General features: G+C 39.0%; 1 protein-coding gene across 7 annotated transcripts in view; it reads left to right on the plus strand.

The window, feature by feature from the left end:
* The window catches only part of PLS3 (plastin 3), a 98,896-nt gene extending 78,684 nt beyond the window's left edge, over positions 1-20,212 (plus strand). For 4 of the 7 annotated variants that reach the window (XM_080653318.1, XM_080653319.1, XM_080653321.1 and 1 more), the window contains exons 9-17: positions 4,766-4,908; positions 7,383-7,478; positions 13,636-13,831; positions 15,236-15,314; positions 16,093-16,207; positions 16,414-16,547; positions 17,224-17,347; positions 17,581-17,705; positions 18,969-20,212. In XM_080653318.1, coding sequence (XP_080509444.1) covers positions 4,766-4,908; positions 7,383-7,478; positions 13,636-13,831; positions 15,236-15,314; positions 16,093-16,207; positions 16,414-16,547; positions 17,224-17,347; positions 17,581-17,705; positions 18,969-19,101 — 1,145 coding nt within the window. In that variant the 3' untranslated portion in view covers positions 19,102-20,212. Of the gene's footprint in view, positions 1-4,765; positions 4,909-7,081; positions 7,109-7,382; positions 7,479-13,635; positions 13,832-15,235; positions 15,315-16,092; positions 16,208-16,413; positions 16,548-17,223; positions 17,348-17,580; positions 17,706-18,968 lie in introns of all 7 variants that reach the window. The other 3 variants (XM_080653315.1, XM_080653316.1, XM_080653317.1) reach the window with 1 other exon arrangement.
* Positions 20,213-22,711: the final 2,499 nt, after the last annotated feature.

Here is a 22,711-nt window from a genome sequence, read left to right on the forward strand (position 1 = left end):
TTGTGCTGCTATGAACATAGGGGTACATATATCCTTTCTGATTCGTGTTTCTAGTTTCTTGGGATATATTCCTAGAAGTGGGATCACTGGGTCAAATGGGAGTTCCATTTTTAGTTTTTTGAGGAAAATCCATACTGTTCTCCACAGTGGCTACACCAGTCTGCATTCCCACCAGCAGTGCACGAGGGTTCCTTTTTCTCCGCATCCTCGCCAGCACTTGTCATTTGTTGATTTGTTGATAATAGCCATTCTGACAGGTGTGAGATGGTACCGCATTGTTGCTTTGATTTGCATCTCTCTGATGATTAGTGACTTTGAGCAGGTTTTCATATGTCTCTTAGCCTTCCTTCTGTCTTCTTTCGAAAAGTGTCTATTTAGATCAGTTGCCCATTTTTTGATTGGGTTGTTTATTTTCTTTTTGTTAAGCTGTATGAGTTCCCTGTAAATGTTGGAGATTAAACCCTTATCGGTGATGACATTGGCAAATATGTTCTCCCATGCAGTAGGCTTTCTTGTTATTTTGTTGATGGTTTCCTTTGCTGTGCAAAAGCTTTTTAGTTTGATGTAGTCCCATTTGTTTATTTTCTCTTTAGTTTCCATTGCCCTAGGAGCAGTATCAGTGAAGAAGTTCCTTCAGCATATGTCTGAGATTTTGCTACCTGTGGATTCCTCTAGTATTTTTATGGTTTCTCGTTGTATGTTTAAGTCCTTGATCCATTTTGAGTTTATTTTTGTGTATGGTGTAAGTTTGTGGTCTAGTTTCATTTTTTGCATTTATCTGTCCAATTTTCCCAACAACATTTCTTGCAGAGACTGTCTTGACTCCATTGTATGTTAATGCATCCTTTGTCAAATATTAATTGAGCGTAGTGATTTGGGTCGATTTCTGGGTTCTCTATTCTATTCCATTGATCTATATGTCTGTTCTTGTGCCAATACCATGCAGTTTTGAGAACAGTTGCTTTGTAATACAGCTTGAAATCTGGTATTGAGATCCCACCTACTTTGTTCTTCTTTCTCAGCATTGCTGTGGCTATTTGGGGTCTTTTTTTATTCCAGATGAATTTTTGGCGAGGTCTTTCTAGGTCTGTGAAATATACTCTTGGTATTTTAATGGGGAGTGCGTTGAATCTATAGATTGTTTTGGGTAGTATGGACATTTTAATGATGTTGATTCTCCCAATCCATGAACATGGTATGTTCTTCCATCTGTTTACGTCTTCCTCTACCTCTTTTTTCAGTGTCCTATAGTTTTCCACATATAGGTCTTTTACCTCCTTAGTTAAGTTTATTCCTAAGTGTCTTGATTTTTTTGTTGCGATGGTAAAAGGGATTGCTTTTTTAGTCTCTCTTTCTGTAGGTTCACTATTGGTGTATAGAAATGCCATAGAATTCTTGGAGTTAATTTTGTATCCTGCTACATTGATGAATTCATTTATTAAGTCTATTAGTTTTTTGATGGAGTCTTTTGGGTTTTTTATGTACAATATCATGTCATCTGCAAATAAGGACAGCTTACCTTCTTCTTTTCCAATTTGGATGCCTTTTATTTCTTCTTCTTGTCTAATTGCAATGGCTAATACATCCAGTACTATGCCGAACAGGAGTGGTGAGAGTGGGCATCCCTATCTTGTTCCTGTTCTTAGGCGAAATGGTTTTAGTTTTTGCCCATTGAGTATGATGTTAGCTGTGGGTTTATCATATATAGCTTTTCTTGAGTTGAGGTATGATCCTTCTATTCCCACCTTGTTGAGAGTTTTTATCAAGAAAGGGTGTTGGATTTTATCAAATGCTTTTTCTGCATCAATTGATATGACTATGTGATTTTTATCTCTCAATTTGTTTATGTGATGTATCACGTTTATTGATTTGTGGATATTGTACCACCCTTGCATTCCTGGGATAAATCCTACTTGGTCATGGTATATGATCTTTCTGATGTACTGCTGGATCCGATTTGCTAGAATTTTGTTGAGGATTTTGGCATCTACGTTCATGAGGGATATTGGCCTGTAATTCTCTTTCATTGTGTTGTCTTTATCTGCCTTTGCTATTAGGGTGATGCTAGCTTCATAGAAGGAGCTTGGAAGTGTTCCTTCCTCTTGAAGTTTTTGGAATACTCTGAGGAGGATAGGTTTTAGTTCTTCCGTGAATGTTTGGTAAAACTCCCCTTTGAAGCTGTCTGGCCCCAGGCTTTTGTTTGATGGAAGCTTTTTGATGACTGCTTCAATTTCTTCCATATTTACTGGCATGTTGAGCTGTTTAGATTCTTCCTGATTGAGTTTTGGAAGGTTATATTTTTCTAGGAATATGTCCATTTCCTCCAGGTTGTCCAGTTTGTTGGAATAGAGTTGTTCATAGTATTTTTTAACAATCCTTTGTATTTCTGTGGGGTCTGTTGTTATTTCACCTCTTTTATTTCTGATTTTGTTTATTTGGGTCTTCTCTCTTTGCTTCTTGGTGAGCCTGGCTAGAGGTTCATCAATCTTGTTTATCCTTTCAAAGTTCGTAGCTCTTGGTTTTGTTGATCTTTTGTATTGATTTTTGGTGTCAATGTCATTTATCTCCACTCTGATCTTTATTATTTCCTTACTTCTGCTTACCCTGGGCTTTTCTTGTTGCTCCTTTTCTAACTCTTTGAGTTGTTGGGTTAGGTAATTTATTACCATTGTTTCTTGTTTTTTGCAGTAGGCTTGTAGAGCTATGAACTTCCCTCTCAAGACTGCTTTCGCTGTGTCCCATAGATTTTGGATTATTGTGTTTTCATTGTCATTTGTTGCCATGATGTTTTTTATTTCTTCTTTGATCTCTCTGGTAACCCAGTCATTGTTTAATAGCATGCTGTTTAGTCTCCATGTGTTTGATTTTTTTGGATTGTTTTATTGTATTTGATTTCTAGTTTTATGCCACTGTGATCTGAGAAGATGCTTGATATGATTTCTATCTTCTTGAATTTGAAGAGACTTTGCCTATGACCCAATATATGGTCTATCCTTGAAAATGACCCATGTGCACTTGAGAAGAATGTACATTCTGTGGCTTTGGGGTGAAATGTTCTGAAGATGTCAGTTAATTCCATCTGGTGTAGTGAGTCATTTAGGATTGATGTTTCTTAGCTGATTTTTGTTTAGAGGATTTGTCCAATGGTGATAGTGGAGTATTAAAGTCTCATACTATTATTGTATTGCTGTCAATCTCTCCCTTGATATCCTCCAGGAGTTTTTTTTATGTATTTGAGTGCTCCTGTATTGGGTGTGTATATGTTTACCAGAGTTATTTCTTCTTGTTGGATTGCTCCCTTTAGTATTATGAAGTGGTCTTCTTATCTCTTATGTCCTTCACTTTGAGATCTAATTTGTCAGATATAATAAGTATTGATACCCCAGCTTTTTTTTTTTAGTTCCCTTTGCCTGGAAAACCTTTTTCCATCCCTTCACCCTCAGTCTGTGTGCGTCTTTTTTTCTGAGGTGGGTTTCTTGTAGACAGCAGATATATGGGTCGTGTTTTCTTATCCAATCCGTTATCCTATGTCTTTTGATTGGGGCATTTAATCCATTTACATTTAAAGTTATTATTGATAGGTACTTATTTGTCACCATTCCTATTTTTTACCCCTGTTTTCCTTCTTCACTTCTTATTTCTTTTTTTTTTTTTTTACAGCAGACCCTTTAGCATTTCTTGCATTGCTGGTTTGGTGGTAATAAATTCCCTTAGTCCTTTTTTGTCTGTGAAGCTCCTGATTTCACCTTCAATTTTGATTGATAGCCTTGCTGGGTACAGTATTCTTGGATTCAGACCCTGCCTTTGCATGACTTTGTATATTTCATTCCATTCCCTTCTGGCCTGATGAGTTTCTGTTGAGAAATCAGTTGCTAGTCTGATGGGGGTTCCTTTGTAGGTATCTTTCTGTCTCTCTCTGGCAGCTTTTAAGATTCTTACTTTGTTGTTGGTGTTTGCCAATTTAATTATAATGTGCCTCGGCGTCGGTCTTTTGGGGTTCATTTTGCTTGGGACTCTGTGAGCTTCTTGGATTTGTGTGGGGTTTTTCTTCCCTATATCAGGGAAGTTTTCTGTCATTATTTCTTCAAACAGGTTTTCTATTTTCAGGCTTCTGATAACATCCACTTTCCCCTTCAAGATGGCACAGTCTCAGCGTCCCAGCCAGTGGCTCCGGGAGGGAACCCAGCAGCAGTGGGGCTGCCCAGTCAGGGGAGCCCTGTCCAGCAGTCCCCCACCTTCTCCTGGAGTATAGCTGTCCCTTAACTCACCAACAAACACTCCCCATGCGACCCTCAGCTGTTCTTTCTATCTGCTCCGGGACAAGGCTCAGGACACGTCTTTCTATTCTGCCGCCATTTTTTTTCCTCAAGGTTCCGCTGTTTTAAACATCATCCCCCAAATCTGTAATTTTAATATTATTAAACAAGCACAATTTATGAAAATATGTGATATAAAGTGAAAATGCCCATCTTAAAAGCTTTAATTTACTTCGTATTTTGAATACGAAGAATAATAAAAAAGGAAAAAACTAATACTGTATATTTGTGTGTATTCTCATAAGACAATGTCTTTATCTGTCTCATCTTATAATTATCTACGTATATATTTATTTTTTATTAGACTCTGAGTACCTGGAAACCAGGAAGTAGGTCATGCTGGTTTTTGCATCTCTATTATTTAACAGTGTCAAAAGACTAAATGAACTTGTAATGACCATTATCATTATAATATATGGGTCATGGCTTTGTATTTTTTTTTCTTGTAGCCTTGGCTGCTTTACTTCGAGATGGTGAGACTTTGGAGGAGCTTATGAAATTGTCTCCAGAAGAGCTTCTGCTTAGATGGGCAAACTTTCATTTGGAAAACTCAGGCTGGCAGAAAATCAACAACTTTAGTGCTGACATCAAGGTAACTATAACTGTGCAAAGAACCATAACACTTTGGGGGGCTATAATGACTTGAGAGATTTCACCCCAGCTTAACAGAGGGAAAATCCTACCAGTTTATCACCGAGCCTTGTTGCCTCTTGACCCCAATGGTAGATTTCAGTAGAGAGGTAGAGCTGAGTAAGAAGCATGAGCACCAAGTCTAGCTTTCATTTTGTGGAAAAAAGTAAAATTATTATAGTCCTGGCATTTTATTTTCTGCTTACTGTTAAACATGGAGTATAAAAGGATGGGCCATGACTATTCTATTCCTAACTGCCTTTCCCAGGCCTCAGTGTACCTGTTAGCAAAGACCTAGACGAGAGAGAGGACCTCAAGATTCCCCTTCCCCTTTCTTATATGCCTCCCATCCTGTCATGTGCTCCTACTTTTAGACTTTGAGTTCTTGAGAGTACTGATGAGCTCTTATATATGTCTGGCTCCTACTTCAGCCTCTGCCCCAGTGCCCTCTTACTAAGTCCACCTCTGACACAACACATGGCATATAAAAGTCCTGCAAAAATTCCTTGCCTTGAATCGAACTCTAGAGCTCACTGCTCACCAGGAACAGTAGGGAAAACTAGCAAGGGAAAGAAGACATTGGTAGCATTCATTTACAACATGGTGCCCTTGGCAACTCAAGGAGAGAGAACCAAAATTATCATAGCAAATATCATGAAGTTCTCATTAACTGACTGGACTGTCTCCCAAGTCCATGTGTTGGGACACAGGGAACAAACTCGAGGATCTTTACCAGATTTCACTGACCAACAGGGCTATGAAAACAATAGGCTGTGATCATATCAATTTGTTCAGTGGTGAGAGGAAGTAACGGGCTATTTGCACTACTGATTTCATCAGTGAAAATTGTGGCTAGCCCCCAAATTAGAGCAATTGGCCCCATCCCTTCTTTTCCCTTACACAACATGTTTGACCCAGTATATTTTACTTAGGCATTAGATGTGTTCCCGAAAACCATTCATAAGTACATTTTATGTTCTAGGACTTATTTTAAATGCACAAAAGGAAATATCATTTTTAAATGAAGCCTGTTTTGAAAATATTTTTTAAAAGCAAAGAATTGTTCAGTAATGTGAAAAGGAATTTCCAGTTTATCTGTATTCAAGTTCAATTTTTCACCTGCAAAGCACTTTTCAGTGTAGTGAATACAGACTCTGCTGGGTCTGTTCTTTACCTGTTCCCCTCAAATGCATAGGATTAAGTTATATATTCTCTCTGTATCTTTCATGTGTAATTGTAAAAGATAGCACTAACACAACTACCATGCACTATTAGAAGGAGGAAAATCCTGTGTCCACCAATGGTAGGATCTGGGTTTGCATTTCATAAATTGCTTTGAAATGACTTTCCCTCATCTGATTTTCCGCATGCTTAGAATAATTTAGGGTACTGGGTATCAAACTCTTGCGCAGCTTGTTTACCATGCAGCTTTCTGGGCAGCTCCCAGAGAGTCATCATATTTGGTAGGAATGGGGTTGGATCCAGTAATCAGTATTTTGAACAACATCACAGGGGATCACGGTGCACATAATCTGCAGAGCTTACTGTAAGAAACATTCCTTCAGAGCTTGTCTGGACTGTCAAGGCCCAGTAATAGCAAACTATCATACCCTGGAAGGTAGTCTTCAGATATAGCAGGATTAAGGCTTCTTGACTCTAGTTCCTGTCCTCTGGTATTCCAGAGAGGCAGAATTTTACTTGATATGTGTTTTGAAGACCCCTATTAAGTGTTTGTGCTAATCTAATGTTTTCGAGCTGTGTTCTGTGGAATGTCCACACAGCCTGAATTCACTGGGCCCATCCCCCCAATATGAGCAATGTACTTTGTTTTAGGAACTGGGATTTCAAGGGAAAATGTTCAAGTGCCGAACAAAAAGAGAGTATATTATATTGGGTTAAGTATATTCGGACCATAGAGGGTTTAATGTTATTTCGCCACTTAAAGTGTTGCTCATTTTGTTAAAATTTCATTTAAATTTACAATTAAATACACCTTTAGCACAGCTAATCTCTTTTCCATAGGGTACAGTATGTATTGTGCTTTGTAATGATATAACCTGTTTATTTTATCTTTCCCTATGCTTCCTGGATTTCTGTTCTCCCACTGATTTTTCTTGCTTATTTTATCTACCGAGCTTATTGACTTCAGTAATTCAGTGAAGGTACAGAACTAGTTTTGTGTTTACTAACATTATTGTGTTGATTACTTCAAGAAATTGTAAAATTATGACAAAATCCAGTTCATCTATTTTCAAGGCAGTCATAAGACCAAATAGATGAACTTTTTGGGGGAAAAGGTCTGTTAAATTAGAAGACAGATGTTTGTGCCATATATTCTTTAAAACTTCAGTGCAAATATCCTTCCAAACATGAGACAATAGGATGCATTCATTCTTTGTGAATGTGATCTCACTGACATTTTCAATTCATCCATAGGATTCTAAAGCCTATTTCCATCTTCTCAATCAAATTGCACCAAAAGGACAAAAGGAAGGTGAACCACGGATAGATATTAACATGTCAGGTTTCAATGTAAGTATAGGTGTTTCTTTTCAACTTTACAATTTTACAAAATTATTGTCAATTTTTTATAAATACAAGAGTGTTTATAATTATATATGTAGTGGTATTAACAGTTTTAAGTATTATTTTAAAGTTAATTTGAAAATTGCTATACTTATCATTCAGAGGCAGAAAGACTTTATTTTGAGAGTTCATTAGTGAGTTCCATAATTATGGTGGTAATGGTTTATAATGGATGGCATAAAATATTCAAAGCAAGCATGGGGAAATAAGTACTAGAGACTGACCTTTCCCAAATATTTGGATTATAACCACAGTGACAGATGTAATGACTACATATAGTATTTATATATGCACCTGTTATCCTGTGTTGAGAATAATGTGAATATGTTTACAAACTCCTGATCCATGAAATACAATTTGGGAAATTACTGACATGAACTATGTTCCCTGGTTACACCATTAATTTGTTCAATGATCTGGGACTACTTCCTTCCCAAAATTGGATCTCACTTTGTTCATCCACAAAGTAAGAAGCTGGACCAGGCTGTTTAATGTCAAGTTTCTAGGATCCTGTCACTCTTTATACCCATTAGACATGGAATGCATGTACTAATCTTAAAAATCCACATTTCTAGCCTATTATGCAATAGGATTGAGTGGATTACACTGGCTAACCCATTTACACTACCTTTATTAGAAATGAATTTAAAACTGACTTGTTTGCTTATATTTCTGTCTGTATGTTAAATATGAAACTCCGGTTCAGGTCACTTTTGATACAAATGAGGCACCATCCTGTGCACTGAGTAAGCCAGGTGCCTGGGTAAATGGCACCAGTATACTAACTGATTCTGATAAAGCTCTTCAGCCAGTCCTCCCTGAGTGATCTTCCTAAAACACTCCTTTCTTCGTCTCTCCCCTCCTCAGAATCCTTCTAGGATTCCCATTGACTCTATAGGTCAGTCTGAAATGTCCTGCATAGCATTTTAAGGCCACCCCATCTCTCCTACCCAGTGTTATTTCCCACTAATCTGTACCCCCCCCCAAAAGCTCATTTTATTTATTTCATAGCCTTTGCTTTTCCCTTTTTTGCAGGGTCATTCATATTTTAGCCTTACACCTTTAGAAGCTAATTTAAAAATCTGAAAAGTTTTAGGTTTTTCTTGATGGGGTTCAGCAGGAAATGTTATCTCAGTTGAGTTTAATGTATTCTGTCCTTCGATCTATGATCTGGTGCCATCTAGGGTATTTTCAAGGTACTGCAAATCCAGCACTGCCAATTTTTTATTTTTTTTCATTCAAAACAATTTTATAATAAGTACCATATGTTGGGTAAGAGAAAGTAGAATTTCTTTTACTAATAAATCTTTATTGTTCAGATTATTACAGTTGTTCCTTTTTTTTCCCCAATAGCTCCCCTCCACCCGGTTCCCACCCACCCTCTACCCTTACCTGCCCCCCACTGTCCTCATGCATAGGTGTACGATTTTTGTCCAGTCTCTTCCCACACCCCTTTCCCCTGAGAATTGTCAGTCCACTCCCTTTCTATGCCCCTGATCCTATTATATTCACCAGTTTATTCTGATCATCATACTTTTTATTCACTTGATTTTTAGATTCACTTATTGATAGATATGTATTTGTTGTCACTTTGTTGTTCATAGTTTTTGTCTTTACCTTTTTCTTCTTCTTCCTCTTGTTAAAGAATACCCTTCAGCATTTCATATAATACTGATTTGGTGGTGATGAATTCCTTCAGTTTTTTCTTATCTGTGAAGCTCTTTATCTGACCTTCAATTCTGAATAATAGCTTTGATGGGTAGAGTAATCTTGGTTGTAGGTTCTTGCTGTTCATCACTTTGAATATTTCTTGCCACTCCCTTCTGGCCTGCATACTTTCTGTTGAGAACTCAGCTGACAGTCATATGGGCACTCCCTTGTAGGTAACTAACTGTTTTTCTCTTGCTGCTTTTAATATTCTCTCTTTGTCTTTTGCCCTTGGCATTTTAATTATGATGTGTCTTGGTGTGGTCCTCTTTGGATTCCTTTTGTTTGGGGTTCTGTGTGCTTCCTGGACTTGTAAGTCTATTTCTTTCACCAGGTAGGGGAAGTTTTCTGTCATTATTTCTTCAAATAGGTTTTCAATATCTTCCTCTCTCTCTTCTTCTGGCATCCCCATAATTTGGACATTGATACGCTTGAAGTTGTCCCAGAGGCTCCTTACACTATCTTCATATTTTTGGATTCTTTTTGCTTTTTGCTTTTCCGGTTGGGTGTTTTTTGCTTCTTTGTATTTCAAATCTTTGACTTGATCCTTGCGATGCTCTAGTCTGCTGTTGGATCTCTGTATATTATTTTTAATTTCAGTCAGTGTATGCTTAATTTCTAGTTGGTCCTTTTTCTTTTTTTAATAAATCTTTATTCAGATTATTACAATTGTTTCTCCTTTTTCCCCCCATAGCTCGCCTCCACCCAGTTCCCACCCCACCTTCTGCCCTTACCTCCCCCCAACTGTCCTCATCCATAGGTGTATGATTTTTGTCCAGTCTCTTCCTGAACCCCCCATACCCCTTTCCCCCTGAGAATTATCAGTCCACTCCCTTTCTATGCCCCTGATTCTATTATATTCACCAGATTATTCTGTTCCTCAGGTTTTTAATTCACTTGATTTTTAGGTTCACTTGTTGGTAGATATGTATTTGTTGTTCATAATTTTTATCTTTACTTTTTTCTTCTTCCTCTTCTTTAAGAATACCTTTCAGCATTTCATATAATACTGGTTTGGTGGTGATGAACTCCTTTAGCTTTTTCTTATCTGTGAAGTTCTTTATCTGACCTTCAATTCTGAATGATAGCTTTGCTGGGTAGAGTAATCTTGGTTGTAGGTTCTTGCTATTCATCACATTGAAAATTTCTTGCCACTCCCATCTGGCCTGCATAGTTTCTGTTGAGAAATCAGCTGACAATCGTATGGGTGCTCCCTTGTAGGTAACTAACTGTTTTTCTCTTGCTGCTTTTAATATTCTCTCTTTGTCTTTTGCTCTTGGCATTTTAATTATGATGTGTCTTGGTGTGGTCCTCTTTGGATTCCTTTTGTTTGGGGTTCTGTGCGCTTCCTGGACTTGTAAGTCTATTTCTTTCACCGGGTGGGGGAAGTTTTCGGTCATTATTTCTTCAAATAGGTTTTCAGTATCTTGCTCTCTTTCTTCTTCTGGCACCCCCATAATTCTGATGTTGGTACGCTTGAAGTTGTCCCAGAGTCTTCTTACACTATCTTCAACTTTTTGGATTTTTTTTTTTTGCTTTTTGCTTTTTCGGTTTAGTGTTTTTTGCTTCTTTGTATTTCAATTCTTTGACTTGATTCTTGTGTTCCTCTAGTCTGTTTTTGGGTCTCTGTATAATATTTTTTATTTCAGTCAGTGTATGTTTAATTTCTAGTTGGTCCTTTTTCATATCTTTGAGGGTCTCGTTATATTTATCGGCCTTTTCTAGGATATTCTTGAAAAGCCTTATAACCGTGGTTTTGAATTCTATATCCAGTCGTTTGTTTTCCTCCATTTCTTTCATTTGTGATCTGTTTCTTTGACGCCGCATTTTCACTGCTTCCCTGAGTTGGTAGGGTAAATTTGTGTGCTAGGTTTCCTATATGGCCCAGTGGGTCAGCCTCCCCAGTTAACCTGAGGTGGACACTCTTGGTGCACCCCTTTGTGGACTGTGTGTACAGCCTTGTTGTAGTTAAATCTTGATTGTTGTTGGTATCACTGGGAGGAATTGACCTTCAGGCCAGTTGGCTGTAAGGATCAGCTGCGTCTATGCTGGGAGAAGTTCAGTGCTGGAGACAGCCTTATAGGATTAGACTTGCCAAATTGCAATAGCCTCTGTGCTCGGCTTGGATGGGGTGGAGTCTCAGGGCGGAGCAGACAGTCTTGGCTTCCCGTCAGCCTTGCCCTTGTGCTCACGCGCAGACCTCTGCCTTCCCCAGCTCCCGAGTCTCGGCCCGAGAGTCCAGACTCCCCCCACAAGAGCGTGGGTCCCCAGGGGCTCGCCTGGAACCGGGGTTCAGTGCAGTCAGAACTGGGGCCCAGTGCGTTCAGGAGCCTCCGACTCCCTTCCACTAGGGAAAGCCTGTGGCAACCTCCGCAGCCTTTGTGCGCACTGGCATGCGTGCGCCTTCAGTCCTCCACCTTCCCGGCTCCCGAGTCTCCGCCCGAGAGTCCAGATTCCCCCCACAAGAGCGTGGGTCCCCAGGGGTTCGCCTGGAACTGGGGTCCAGTGCAGTCAGAACTGGGGCTCAGTGCGGTCAGGAGCCTCTGACTCCCTTCTGCTAGGGAAAGCCTGTGGCAACCTCCGCAGCCTTTGTGCGCACTGGCACGCCGCGCCTTCAGACTTCTGCCTTCCCAGCTCCCGAGTCTCCGCCCGAGAGTCCAGACTCCCCCCACAAGAGCGTGGGTCCCCAGGGGCTCGCCCAGAACTGGGGTTCAGTGCAGTCAGAACTGGGGTTCAGTGCGGTCGGAGGCTTCCTTCCCCCTTCCGCCAGAGAAAGTCAGCCAGGCTCTCAGCCGCCCTTCCTCTCTGCGTGCACAAAGACCCTTTGCCGTACCTCCAATTCTCTGTGAGCTTTTCTCTTTCCTTCTAGTTGTAGAATTTTCACTCAGCCAGCTTTCCTGTGGTTCTGGATGGTGTTCGTTCTGTCTTTTAGTTGTAGTTTTGAAATTGTTGTGTGAGGCAGCAGTTTAGGTGTTTACCTATGCCACCATCTTGGTTTCCCTCCTCTAGTTGGTCCTTTTTCATATCTTCAAGGGTCTCACTAAATTTATCGGCGGTTTCTAGAAAATTCTTGAAAAACCTTATAACCATGGTTTTGAACTCTATATCCAGTCGTTTGCTTTCCTCCATTTCTTTCATTTGTGACCTGTTTTTTTGTCTCCGCATTTTGGCTGCTTCCTTGTGTTGATAGAGTGGCTTTGTGTGCTAGGTGTCCTATAGGGCCCAGTGGCTTAACCTCCCTAATTACCTGAGGTGGACACTCTTGGCGCACCCCTTTGTGGGCTGTGTGCACAGTCTTGTAGTTAAGCCTTGATTGTTGTTGGTATCACTGGGAGGAATTGACCTCCAGGCCAATTGCCTGTGAGGACCAGTTGTGTCTACAATGGAAGAACTTCTGTGCTGGAGACATCCTTATGGGGCAGGACTTGCTTCAGTTGGGCTTTGGCGCTCACTGAGTCTGCCCCCTGAGTGTGTCTCTTATGGATGTAAAGAGTTGTAATCTGGATGGTCTCACACTGACCACTGGGTACATTGGCTCTTGGATCTCCAAGGAGAGATGCCACCCAGCAGGAGCTACAGAGAGATCTGCAGATTCCTTCTCTTTGTTTGAGGTTTGGAGGTGCCCAGATGAGGCCCAGCTGTGAAGCAATGCAAGCTGCTGTCGAGCCTTGGGTCTTCTTTTGGAGGCTCTGGGGCTCTTTGACCCAGCTGCAGTATGTTAGGTTTCAGATTGCAAAGGTCCAGGCCATTCATATGCAAAAGTCTCTGTGCACAAATTGGGTGGGGCGGGGTCTCAGGGAATCACCAGGGTGGAGCAAACAGCAATGGCTGACCATCAGCCCTGCCTGGAAAAGGTCCTGTGTCTCTGTGTCCCGCAGCACCATGCAGGAACAATGATTGCTGCAAGCACCTCTGAGAGAAAGCCGCCCTCAAGTTCCGCCCGATGCCAGACAGTCCATTTTCTCCCCGTATGAGTCTGGGTCCCCATAGTCCTGCCCGGAAGTGGAGTTCAGAGCAGTCGGGAGCTTGTGTCTCCCTCCCGATTGAAAAAGACAACAGCATACTCGATTGCCAGCCCTTTCCGTGCTTGTACCTCCGTACCTCTGCACTTCACTTCTGCACCTCCGCTCCTCCTCCAAGTCTCAGTGTGCTTTTCTCTTTCCTTCTAGTTGTAGAATTTCCACTCATCCAGCCTCCCCATGGTTCTGGATGATACCTGTTTTGTCTTTTAGTTGTAGTTTTGAAGTGATTGTGCGAGGCAGCAAGTTCAGGTGTTTACCTATGCCACCATCTTAGTTTCTTGAAAGTAGAATTTTATATACAGCCTATCATTGTAAGGAAACATTTTTGTATTTTGAGTATGGCCTCTTAAAAATGTCTTCTTTTACTTCAACAGGAAACAGATGATCTGAAGAGAGCTGAGAGTATGCTTCAACAAGCAGACAAATTAGGTTGCAGACAGTTTGTTACCCCTGCTGATGTTGTCAGTGGAAACCCCAAACTGAACTTAGCCTTTGTGGCTAACCTGTTTAATAAGTATCCAGCACTAACTAAGCCCGAGAACCAGGATATTGACTGGACTCTATTAGAAGGTAAAATTCTAATCGCTGGGACTATAGAGCAGAAATATACAAGCTGCAATGATTTTGTAATCTTGACTTAATACGTTTCCTTATCCACTTTCCTTTAGCAAACATCTACTGGAAGTAGACTCAAAGACTGAGTAAAAAATGGCAGTTGACAGAAAGGGATGATACAAAGGAACTTTTATTTATTTATTTGTTATGTTTTTATTTATTTATTTTTAGAGAGAGAGAGGAAGGGAGAGGGATAGAGAGAAACATCAATGATAAGAGAATCATTGATCGGATCCCTCCTGCACGCCCCCCACTGGGGATCGAGCCCACAACCCAGGCATGCGCCCTGACAGGAATCAAAGCTCTTGGTTCATGGGTCCACATTCAACACTGAGCCACACCGGCTGAGCAATATGAAAGAACTTTAAATTAAAGTAGTCTAGGGCAACTCAGTTTAAGTCCCCTTAGTAAACCAGTGTTACATTTTAATATTTTAAAATTAGATCACTTTTTTTTTAGATCACTTTTTTAATATCTCACAAGACAAATGCGCATCTGCATAAAATTTGATCTATAAATTTAGAGTATTTATGTTTCATTCTTCCACAATCAGACTAACTGGAACTAGCCCCCCATTTCTTTCACACGTACCTACTCAAAAATTAGTAATAATGTGTAGTAATTATTTGTTTAACTTTGGAGAAGGCAGTTTACCTTTTCCAGGATATATATATATATATATATATATATATGAAGTGTATAGTATTGAAAAATTAACAAATGTAAATAGTAGTTGTTGAATTTCCATTGGCATTACTATAAAATATTTAAATTTCATGCTTTTGACATTTCAAGTAATTTGTTGCTTTAATATAGGTGTGTAAAAAGAAGCACTTGTATAGTTTAGTGAACATACAATACAATATACCAGTGATGTATTATAGAATTGTGTACCTGAAACCTATATTTGTATTAACCAATATCACCCTAATAAATTCATTAAAGTTTTTAAAAAGTTAAAAAATAAAAATGGGTAGAGGAAAGGTGTAAATTAATATGAGTATAGATTCATATGACCAGAGCAAATTTTTTAAGATACAAACTATATTTGATAACATCAGTTACTTTGAAGTACGGGGACTTGAGTGACATTGGAGAAGAATTAAAGGAGGGTGGAGTTTACAGAAAGTTCCTAAATGTCTAAATTGCTTAACTGGTTATAATAAGGTTCTATTCTTTCATTTTAAAGTAAATGAGCAAATTTTAAAAATAAGCATGTGTCTAGAGGATGTATTTAGAGAGAATGCTTAGAAATTCATAAGGAGAAAACCTTTAGATCTGGAGAAGAAATAGTCTTATGTATTGGTTGACATATACAAGGAGTTTAATGAATATAAAATTTGTTAATATTCTTAATAGGAGAAACGCGTGAAGAAAGAACCTTCCGTAACTGGATGAACTCTCTTGGTGTTAATCCCCATGTAAACCATCTCTACGCGTAAGCCTTCCTACTGCCATTATAAATAGTAATGAACATCATGAATGGGTGCTACACAAATAATTACCGCTCTAAACGTTTTCTAAATATTAATCTATAGTGGTTATTTATATTGGAAAATGTTGAGTCTATAAGTGTAAGAATGCATTAATGTCTTTCTGGAGAGAAGGTACCCTAATTTGAGACAAAGATCATCAAGGAACGCTTTAAGTAGACCATCCATGATGCCTGGGGGCCTTTGTGCTCACTGTTCTCTCAGCCTAGAATGTTCTTTTCTATATCTAATGCCTCACTCCCTTACTATAATCACACCACTGGTTCAGATCAACAGATTCAGGTGTTGACCACCACTGGCCACTCTCTAACCCCTAACCCTAGCTCTGTTTTTCTTCATAAGACTTGCCCCCAAATCATATCTATTTATCCATGTATTTGTTTATTCTCTCTGTCTCTCTCTCTCTCTCTTTCTCTCTCTCTCTCTCTCTCTCCCTCTCTCTCTCTCTCTCTCTCTCTTTCTTTGACTCTAATGTAAAGCCAGGGATTTTTCTCCTATGTGCCCAGCTTCTAGAGCAGTGCCTTGAAAACAGCAAGCTCTCAACAAATACTTTTAAGTGAATCAGATGGTCTTAGCTCTATTTTCAGCATAGATTGATAGAATATATGTCTTGGGTATTATCTCTGGTTTTATATATCTTGTTTGACAGTGTCGTGTTATTCTTTTTAAGGAACAAAAGCCTAGCGTTTGAAAACACTAATTAAATTTTTTTTAAATTGTTAGTGACCTGCAAGATGCCCTGGTAATCTTACAGTTGTATGAGCGAATTAAAGTTCCTGTTGACTGGAGTAAGGTTAATAAACCTCCATACCCGAAACTTGGAGCCAACATGAAAAAGGTAGAAAATTACATTGCCACATATCTTTGCTACCAACTATTTTTCTTCTAAATTTGTTTCTTTTGTTTGGAAATCTCTTAACTCGGAGCTTCTTGTGGACAGGAACTGTGTCTTATTTACTGTTGTGTAGTAAGCATCTGGCATCACACACGTGTACAGATTAAGCAAATGAAAATCTTTAACCATTTACTTTTGTGTGTTTGCAGCTAGAAAACTGCAACTATGCTGTTGAATTAGGGAAGCATCCTGCCAAATTCTCCCTGGTTGGCATTGGAGGGCAAGACCTGAATGATGGGAACCAAACCTTGACTTTAGCTTTGGTCTGGCAGCTGATGAGAAGGTATGATACACAATTTTGGCTGTTTAAGCTTCACTCTAATACAGGTTTGTGATCTAGTTATTATTTTTAAGTAAACACATCAGTGACTACACCTTTGAAATGTTTGTATTTAGACTCTGAAATGAGCTTAAGTAATGAGTATATATTTGATGTTCCATGGGAGATGATGCCTCCTTGAGAGCTGGGCAACAGAACTGTGAACATTTCCTTTTCTCATAAGAACCTGACGCATACACTTGAGCCTCACCTAAAGTCAATGAATAAAGAAATAACCAGCAAAAATTATGAACATCCCATGTATCCATTTGAAAAATATCTCTTAACTATAATGCTGAAAAACATTTATTATGACTGGGTGCCAGCCAAAGCAGAGCTTATTTTAAGATATTACCACAGTCGGACTAGTACCAAATGTGCCTGCTGTAGATGGTTGAGCTTGCTCATTAAAACACTGAAAATCTTAAACCCCACTGTCACCTCCACTACTGGAAAGGGTAAATCACTAGCAACCCACTTCTACTTGAAATGTGTTTTTCATATAAGGTGACTCTTTCCATGAAATCTTTAGTTTCTCAAACCTAAGCAATAAAAGAAATGGAAGATAAAGTATCTTCCTAATGTTTACATTTTTACTCATAAAGTAGATTGGGACCTTTTCTTTGGCTTCTTCTTTTAGATATACCCTCAATGTCCTGGAAGATCTTGGAGATGGTCAGAAAGCTAATGACGACATCATTGTAAGTTGGGTCAACAAAACATTGAATGAAGCTGGCAAATCAACTTCCATTCAGAGCTTTAAGGTAAGAATTTTCATGTGTGACTATTAAACATTATGTTTGCTAGAAAGTCTCTGTAATTTTGGAAGGACAACCTTTGGTTCATTGTGAGTGAGAATTATCATTGGGCTAATGGCAAGATTCTCTTTGAATTCTCTGGCCTTTTGTTTTGGGAACTTTATGTAAGTAATCCCATGTTTTACATATTGAAATTTGTACATATTAAAATTCTCACATTTATTCTCCTTTTACACTAGGACAAGACGATCAGCTCCAGTTTGGCAGTTGTGGATTTAATTGATGCCATCCAGCCAGGCTGCATAAATTATGACCTTGTTAAGAGTGGCAATCTAACAGAAGATGACAAGCACAATAATGCCAAGTAAGGGATGCTGCCTGATATCCTGGCAAGAGCCAGGCAGATCTTCATTCTCAGTCAAGTTCTACCACTTAAGAATTGTGTCACCTAGGGTAAACCTCTTTGAGCCTGAGAGTCCTCATCAGTAAAATGGGAACAATAGTAATTACCTTAGAGATTTTGAAATGAACAAAATACTGTATATAAGCGCCTAGCATTGTGCCTGATCTACCAGGTGCTCAATCAGTTGTTGCTTCAGGGAATTATAGAAATAATGTAGTGTATGCTTTAATGCAACTCGGCTACAAATTTACAAGGGAAAAATGAGCTAATGATAATCATGCCTTATCCTCTGATACCTTTTACTGTGCATAGATCACTCTGGCTATGTATGTTGAGCTCATTATCTTGGTCCCTAAATGGGCAGGATGCTTAACCCTCAGCTGAAAATATGCTTTGGAAGTTTCTTGCATTTCAATAGCATTGAGAAGATCTTTTCCACCCATCTCTTCCCTTCTTCACCAAAGACCTTGACTATGACATGGATTTATGGGCAACCCATGGGAGCTTTACTAGTACATTGAAAATCACCCCAGCGCAGGGCTTCGTAGGATATAGCTAAGGAGCATTACTGCAAAAAAATTCCTGTTAATAAACACCTAGAAATGCCACATGTATTAATTGAGGTGTACTCTTCTGCAAATTTCCCTAGCTGGACATGTCAGTTCTTTCCTTCCTTCCTTTGTCTACCCTTTCTGTTCCTTGCTGTAGTCACTCTGGCCATGTGCTGTGTAGAAATTTGGAAGTATTCACTGCATCTACCAAAGCAACTTGGATTTTGCATCTGGTATAATTTTCCACCCCATATCTCTAAGACCACATGAGAGTGTAAAAAAAATTTTTTAACCACATGACCTTTAAAAAAAGCATTGATTATGCAGCCAATCTGGGTGATTTTGTGTGTGTGTGTGTGTGTGTCTGTGTGTGTGTGTGTGTGTGTTTTCATTTTCATATCAAGTCAGTGCTCCAAAATGAATTATAATTTTATATTGGAGAAAATGAGTGAATAGATGTTATCAGTCGCAAATAGCAGGGCTTAAAAACCTGGTGTCACTTAAGAGTAACCTCAAAAACAAAATAAAACATCAAAAAGTGAAATGGTTCTGATTTGAACTTTCAATGTGGAAGCTTTACACCACAGCCAAATGATTATAGAAAACAGATGTCTCATATTGTGTGCTTGACTGACAAGATTTTCATCTTAATTTTTGTTTCCTCAAAAAATAGGTATGCCGTGTCAATGGCTAGAAGAATTGGAGCCAGGGTGTACGCTCTTCCTGAAGACCTTGTGGAAGTAAAGCCCAAGATGGTCATGACCGTGTTTGCATGCTTGATGGGCAGAGGGATGAAGAGAGTGTAAATAACCCATTTGAATAAAAACAGCCTTGCTCCCAGGTGCATGATTAGCAAATCAGCTATTTCCAGGTGAAGTGCTCATGGCTTAAGGAACTGTTGGTCATTTAAAGGACTTTTCGTTTTGATTAAGAAGACTAGCTCCTCATGAGAGCCCTCAGGGGAAAGAGTTTTCATAAAAACAAGTCCTCTTTCCCATAGTCCTAGTTGGATTGATTGGCACACCTGAAATGTGCTCATAGCCAAATCATTTACTCTCCTTCTAGATTGCTGCCTTTGACATTTCCCCTTGTTATATGTTATTTTTTTCTGTATATCTTTTTCCCTCTTAGAATGTCCACCTCTTGAGACTTGCTTAGATGGTTGGATATGACTATTATTAGACAATAATTTTGCTTTCCATCCTGTATGCTAGTTCTTAATCAAGAACTGTGGTCAGAGGGTATTTAGCTGTGAGTATCCTTTGCTTATCTTGATAGTACTGAAAATTTGTGGAAGTAACTGGCTGTGCAGAATGTAATAGAAGCTTTTCATATTCTTTTATTCTTAAAATTAGTATCTTTTTACAGTATTCTTTCTACATGATCCTTTTTTTGTACATTTAAGAATATTTTGATTACATTAAATAAGACTGCTGATTTTGCTACTTTTTTAAAGGGGTCTTCAAGTAAGTAAAAAACATACATTATAGGTAGAGGAAAATGTACCTTAAATTTACATCTTCTCCCTCACACCCAAGCTGTAAACAGTTGACATATATTTTGTCTTAAAACAGTTGGTTCAATTTCGGCTTATTTGTTTTAAAACCTGTATCATCAAACTCTCTCTTTAGATTTAAAATGCTGTTGAATATGACACTTTCAAGGAGAGAGTATGCTCAGAACTTAGGTAGGATGCAGTAGGCCAGGTATGCTAAGTGTACAATAGATTTTCTAATTGTACACCTAAGACAAGGAGATGTGGTCACTAAAACGTAAAAATATATATGTAGGACTTATGTACTCTTGCTTTGTCAAGCTGTTTGCTATAGTTTCCAAGATTATAATGTTACTCTAACTCTGAAAAATTATGTAATCTGATAGCAATGTATTAGTTCAAATAAAGGCATTTACATAATAATTAGTCTGTTCATGCTTCTGTCCCTTAGTAGTATGTTAATGATGGTCGCCAGTTTTTTTTCTCCAATATTTTGACTCTTTTTCTGTTGTACTGTATAAAATAATGTTTGTTAAATTTAAGCTTTTGGCATAACCAATGGACACAGATACCAGAGGCGTGAGGGCATGAGCTGGCGGGGGGGAGGGGCGGGCAATGGGATAAGGACACATATGTAATACCTTAATCAGTAAAAAAAAATAAGCTTTTGTTGGTGAATTGCAGGGACTGAATTAAGGATAAAACCAATGAGAAAAGATGGTTTTCTCCAGCTTACAAAAATTTCCTTATCCAGATCCACCCTTTTTCTTTCTTTCCCATCTCTCTCAATTTTTTCAATATTCTATGATATTCAGAAGACCAAAACAATGGGGTTCTGAACAACCAGGAAAGAGAGAGGTGGTTTATAGAGATTTTTTCAACCTCATCACTATTGACATTTTAGTTGGATAACGTTTTGTTGTGGGGGGGGAGGCTATTCTGTGCATTTTAGGATGTCAGTAGCACACCCCAGAGTGTAAACCAAGTAAGTCTCCAGACATAGCCAAATGTCCCATGTGGGGCAAAAGCATCCCTAGTTGACAACCAGTGGTTTACGGTACCATTTTAAGGCTTTGTGTGAATGAGTACTATGAAATGCAGTCCTCTGAGGGACTGCATGGTGATGTTTAAAATATTTTGTATTTACAGTCTAAGAGTAAGACAGACCTTTCTAAGTATGATACTAACCCCAAAGACATAAAATAAGAGAATGATAAATTTGACAATTCTGCTTTAGCAAAGATATCTAAAGAAATACAATAAAAAAGTCAAACTAGAGATAAACAAAACAAACAGTTTAGTCCCATTGTCTTAGTCTATTTGGGCTGCTGTAACAGAGTGTCATAGACTAAACTTGTAAACAAGAAAAATTTATTTCTCACAGTTGTGCAGTCTGGGAAGTCTAAGATCAAGGTGCTGGCAGGTTCAGTGTCTGGTGAGGGCCTACTTCCGGATTCATAAATGGCTGTCTTTTAGCTGTAACCCAACATGGCAGAAGAAGCAAGGGAGCCATCTGGAGTCTCTTGAAAAAGGTCACTAGCCTCATTCATGAGGGCTCCATCCTTGTGACCTAATCACCTCCAAATACCATCACATGGGAGATGAGGTTTCAACATAGGAATGGGGGGGGGACAAAAATATTTGGTCTATGGTACCCCTATAATGGATTGATTTTCTTAATATAAAAACAGTTTATTCTATCTAATAAAGAGGGAGTATGCTAATTGACCCTCATGCTGTTGCAAAGATGGCGGCACCCACAGCCAATAAGGAGGGAATATGCTAATTGACTGCTGCGCCCTCAAAGATGGCGGCGCCCAGGGCCAGCCCAAGGCACAGGCAAGCCTCGGATGGTGGCTGCCCAGCCACCCAGGGCCACCTGAGGCTCAGGTAACCAGGGCCAGCTAAGGCTTGCGCTGCCAGCAGTGGCAGCAGCAGAGGTGTGATGGAGCGTCGCCTTCCCCTGATCGCCAGGTCACCTCCCGCCCCTGAAGGCTCCCAGACTATGAAAGGGGGCAGGTCGGGCTGAGAGATCCCCCCCTCCAGTGCATGAATTTTCATGCACCAGGCCTCTAGTGAATAAATAAAAGACAAGTCTTCTGCAAACATACACATACCAGGGTAACTAATGAGGTAAGGCCAATCATATCTTATGACCTGTCTTCTACCTTATATTGTCTATGCTTACCCATCTCTCTATAACTAATTAGGACCCTAATGCCTTTTTTAAAATTTTTAATTAAATTTGTTGGGGTGACATTGGTTAATAAAATTATATAGGTTTTTAAGTATGTAGTTCTATATTATATCATCTGTGTATTGCATTGTGCGTACCACCCAAAATCAAATCTTCTTCCATCACCATATATTTGACCCCCTTTGCCCTTTACTACCTCTTCCCCACCCCCCTTTCCCTCTGGTAGCCATCATACTGTTGTCTGAGTCTATAAGTTTGCCTTGTTTGCTCATTTGTTGCTCTCAGCTTCATGATTGGAAGCAAGATAGAAAAGGTTTATTCCATCTTGCCCTTTCTTCACAAAAGGAGCTGATTTCTTGGATGGTTCACTGTACAAAGCCTACAGTATATAGAACTGTACCTTAAATGTTTGTATAAAAGATAGTAAAGTGTTCATATAAAGCAGTGGGCCTGAACACACCATTTCTCCCTTCCTCCAATAATGGACTAAAATTGCTAATAGATTAAGAGGTCTAGCAAATCTATAAAAGAGAAAATTCCATTATAAAAATAGGCAAAGAAGATGAATATTCAGTGCAAAATGCTGTACTAAACCAATAAACATAAAATTGGAATGCTGATTATCAAAAGTAATGAAGATTATGAATTTAAACCAACCAAGAACTGTCTTTTTTTAGTAGACTTTATTTTTAGAGCAGTTTTAGGTTCACAGACAAATTGAGGT

The sequence above is a fragment of the Plecotus auritus genome (assembly GCF_963455305.1).
Source record: "Plecotus auritus genome assembly, chromosome: X".
NCBI classification, from domain to species: Eukaryota; Metazoa; Chordata; class Mammalia; order Chiroptera; family Vespertilionidae; genus Plecotus; species Plecotus auritus.